Genomic DNA, 4,060 nt, shown 5'->3' with positions numbered 1-4,060 from the left:
TGTATGCCCAGCAGTGGGATTGCTGGTCATAGGCAGTTCTATTTCCAGTTTTTTAAGGAATCTCCACACTGTTCTCCATAGTGGCTGTACTAGTTTGCATTCCCACAACAGTGTAAGAGGGTTCCTTTTCTCCACACCCTCTCCAGCATTTATTATTTGTAGACTTTTGGATCGCAGCCATTCTGACTGGTGTGAAATGGTACCTCATAGTGGTTTTGATTTGCATTTCTCTGATAATGAGTGATGTTGAGCATCTTTTCATGTGTTTGTTAGCCATCTGTATGTCTTTTTTGGAGAAATGTCTATTTAGTTCTTTGGCCCATTTTTTGATTGGGTCGTTTATTTTTCTGGAGTTGAGCTGTAGGAGTTGCTTGTATATTTTTGAGATTAGTTGTTTGTCGCATATTTTTTTTTGACTCAAAGTTCTATGTATCATTGCAGAGCCCTCTAAATTCATCATGTCCATTATCAACATATCACATGCTGAAATCACCACCTTCATCTTGGTTGGGATGCCGGGGCTGGAATATGCACACATCTGGATCTCTATTCCAATATGCAACATGTATCTTATTGCTCTTCTGGGAAACTGCACCATCCTTTTCATCATTAAGACAGAACCATCCCTGCATGAGCCCATGTACTATTTCCTTTCCATGTTGACTTTGTCTGACATGGGCCTATCCTTTTCCTCTCTTCCCACTATGTTGAGGATCTTCTTATTTAAAGCTTCTGAAATCTCTGCAAATGCCTGCTTTGCTCAGCAATTCTTCATCCATGGATTCACAGCACTGGAATCCTCAGTGCTCCTGATCATGTCATTCGATCGCTTCCTAGCCATCCACAACCCTCTGAGATACAGCTCCCTTCTTACAACTCTCAGAGTTGCCCAAATTGGAATTGTATGCTTTTTCAAGAGCTTCCTCCTGGTTCTTCCCTTTCCCTTCACTTTGAGAATGTTGAAATATTGTGAGAAACGCCAACTATCACATTCCTACTGTCTCCACCAGGATGTCGTGAAGCTGGCCTGCTCTGACAACCAGATTGATGTCATTTATGGCTTTTTTGGAGCACTCTGCCTTATGGTAGACTTTATGCTCATTGCTGTGTCTTACATCCTAATCCTCAAGACTGTGCTTGGAATTGCATCCCAAAAGGAACAGCTCAAGGCCCTCAATACTTGTGTTTCACACATCTGTGCAGTGATCATCTTCTATCTGCCCATCATCAACCTTGCCATTGTTCATCCTTTTGTCCAGCATGTCTCTCCCCTCTTCAATGTTCTTATGGCAAATGTTCTTTTACTTGTGCCTCCACTGATGAATCCCATTGTGTACTGTGTCAAAACCAGGCAGATTAGAGTAAAAGTTGTAGCAAAATTATGTCAGAAACAAATATATTAATAATAGTCATAGATAATAGGCAATATATGGTGGAATGTCTTGCATAAAAGGTTAAAGATGTGTTTGAGAAAACCTAATATTTGTCACAAATAATCATCAATATATTTTTGTTATTATCATCAAATTTATTTCATTCAAATTGAGTATTGTCCATGGGCATAAAATAGGAAATTCTGTGTATTTTGAGGGGGTCTCCATCCAAATTAACAAAAAAGAAAATGATGCCTGATGATGTCATCTTTTATAAAAGAACCAAATTCCAATCAAGACAGACAAATGGAAGCTCCTATACTTGTAACAAAACTGAATTCCTCATCTTCACATTCAGTTTATCCATACTATGTTCTTTTGATTCTAAACACAAACTGTATCTTAATTACATCTCCTCACTATCTCTTTTAATCATCCTAATATGTCACCAGCACTTCTTTAGTGAAATACCCCAGTAACCTTTTTAGTTTTTAAATGTCTACTTTTTGCTACTTACTGATTCTCTATGCAAGATAACAGTGAACTTTTAAAAAAGACCAATTTAATGATGTAATTTTTATTTTAAATATAAACTATTACTTCTTTGGGAATAGATTTAAGAAATAAAGTACCTACTGTAAGTTGATACATGTTCTTTATCCTCTCTCAGTTGAGTTCAGTTCACTCACTCAGTCGTGTCCAACTCTTTGCAACCCCATGAATCTCAGCACGCCAGGCCTCCCTGTCCATCACCAACTCGCGGAGCTCACTGAGACTCACGTCCATCGAGTCAGTGATGCCATCCAGACATCTCATCCTCTGTCGTCCCCTTCTCCTCCTGCCCCCAATCCCTCCCAGCATCAGAGTCTTTTCCAATGAGTCAACTCTTTGCATGAGGTGGCCAAAGTACTGGAGTTTCAGCTTTAGCATCATTCCTTCCAAAGAACACCCAGAGCTGATCTCCTTTAGAATGGACTGGTTGGATCGTCTTGCAGTCCAAGGGACTCTCAAGAGTCTTCTCCAACACCACAGTTCAAAAGCATCAATTCTTCGGCATCCAACTCTCACATCCATACATGACCACTGGAAAAACCATAGCCTTGACTAGACGGACCTTTGTTGGCAAAGTAATGTCTCTGCTTTTCAATATGCTATCTAGGTTGGTCTTAACTTTTCTTCCAAAGAGTAAGCATCTTTTAATTTCATGGCTGCAGTCACCATCTGCTGTGATTTTTGAGCCCAAAAAAATAAAGTCTGACACTGTTTCCACTGTTTCCCCATCTATTTCCCATGAAGTGATGGGACCAGATGCCATGATCTTCATTTTCTGAATGTTGAGCTTTAAGCCAACTTTTTCACTCTCCACTTTCACTTTCATCAAGAGGCTTTTTAGTTCCTCTTCACTTTCTGCCATAAGGGTGGTGTCATCTGCACATCTGAAGTTATTGATATTTCTCCCAGAAATCTTGATTCCAGCTTGTGCTTCTTCCAGGCCAGCATTTCTCATGATGTACTCTGCATATAAGTTAAATAAGCAGGGTGGGTGCCCATTTAAAGCATGACTATTTAATGCCACATATTTAATTTTGTGACATTAGTTTCTTTAGATGCTCTTTGTTAAATGCCTGCTTTAGCCACTTTACTACATGTTTATGAAAAAATGATTGACCCCATGAGAAGGTCTTGTGTAACACATTTAACTGAGTACAATCAACCCAGTTAATTTAACTGTAGAGTAAGCTCTGACAGTTCGTTTTCTTTATGTAATGCCAGTGCCTGACTTTGACCTTTGATTGCCAAGAGACATTTTCAAAGAAGGATGCCCTTTCTTTGAAGGGCACATTTGCCACATAACTAGAAAAAGAGCCAAGCCAAACCCCTACCATCTCCCTACCCCCATCTGGCTCCTCTGTTTTAGAGATCTTGGTTGATTTCCATAACTGTCCATTTTGAGTCCTTTTTTTGTTTTTTTCTTTTCCAGCAATTTAATTTCTGCTCTCTCTGTTTAAATTCACCATTAAAAAGTGAGTCTGCAAACTTGTTGTCCAATCCCCAATCCCAATAAAAGCAGAACTCCAGATCTGTGTCTCTCTCTCCTCCCCCATCCCCAGTGCCCTCACTGTGTGGCCCCAGGTATACTATACAATTCCTAGGGCTTGTAAATATTAAAACTTTTATTTTTTTCCAAAGTTTCCTATTGCTGAGGACATCTTGCAATCATAATAAGAACCACAAGAGCCAGTCCAGCCACAAACGTTGGATATAGGTAGGCTGAGACAATCAAAACATAATAATTGAATGCATTATTATTTCTTAGTAATTTGAAATCCTACACATACCATATATCAAACACGTGTAATGTATCTGTATATGTGCTTCTATGTGTCTGTGCATGAGCTTTCCCAGTGTGAGAGCTTCTGAAACATACAGGCCTGAATTCTTTCTCCTTTCAATTTTCTTAGATCATTATCAGAATTTAAAAAAATATACATGTAAATATTTTACAATACAAATAAACTAAAAAGATATTGTTGCAAAAAAGTTTTTAAAAATCAATAAAATGCAATAGCATGATTTTAGAAGATTCTTAAAAGGTAAGGAGTAGAAGATAGCTGATTCACTGTTAAAATGAACCACTCTCTCAAAATAAATAGTAAAACTAAAAATCAATGACAAAATATTTAAGC

General features: G+C 38.3%; 1 protein-coding gene and 1 long non-coding RNA gene across 2 annotated transcripts in view; both read left to right on the top strand.

Moving 5' to 3' along the window:
• LOC132342334 (uncharacterized) overlaps positions 1-3,672 on the top strand; it is a 16,943-nt gene extending 13,271 nt beyond the window's left edge. Inside the window, exon 2 of the long non-coding RNA XR_009490671.1 lies at positions 3,564-3,672. This is a non-coding gene — a long non-coding RNA (uncharacterized lncRNA). The remainder of the gene's footprint in view (positions 1-3,563) is intronic.
• OR51A4 (olfactory receptor family 51 subfamily A member 4) lies at positions 459-1,403 on the top strand. The gene has a single exon (NM_001390295.1). It carries the CDS (start codon positions 459-461, stop codon positions 1,401-1,403), a length of 945 nt encoding a protein of 314 aa, NP_001377224.1.
• Positions 3,673-4,060: the final 388 nt, after the last annotated feature.

This window comes from Bos taurus, chromosome 15 (assembly GCF_002263795.3).
Source record: "Bos taurus isolate L1 Dominette 01449 registration number 42190680 breed Hereford chromosome 15, ARS-UCD2.0, whole genome shotgun sequence".
Taxonomy (NCBI): domain Eukaryota; kingdom Metazoa; phylum Chordata; class Mammalia; order Artiodactyla; family Bovidae; genus Bos; species Bos taurus.
This window is presented reverse-complemented; position numbering and strand designations above follow the sequence as displayed.

What these genes read in the sequence shown, in the direction of transcription:
- OR51A4 (NM_001390295.1), top strand. Translation starts at nt 459, where the DNA reads ATGTCCATTATCAACATATCACATGCTGAAATCACCACCTTCATCTTG.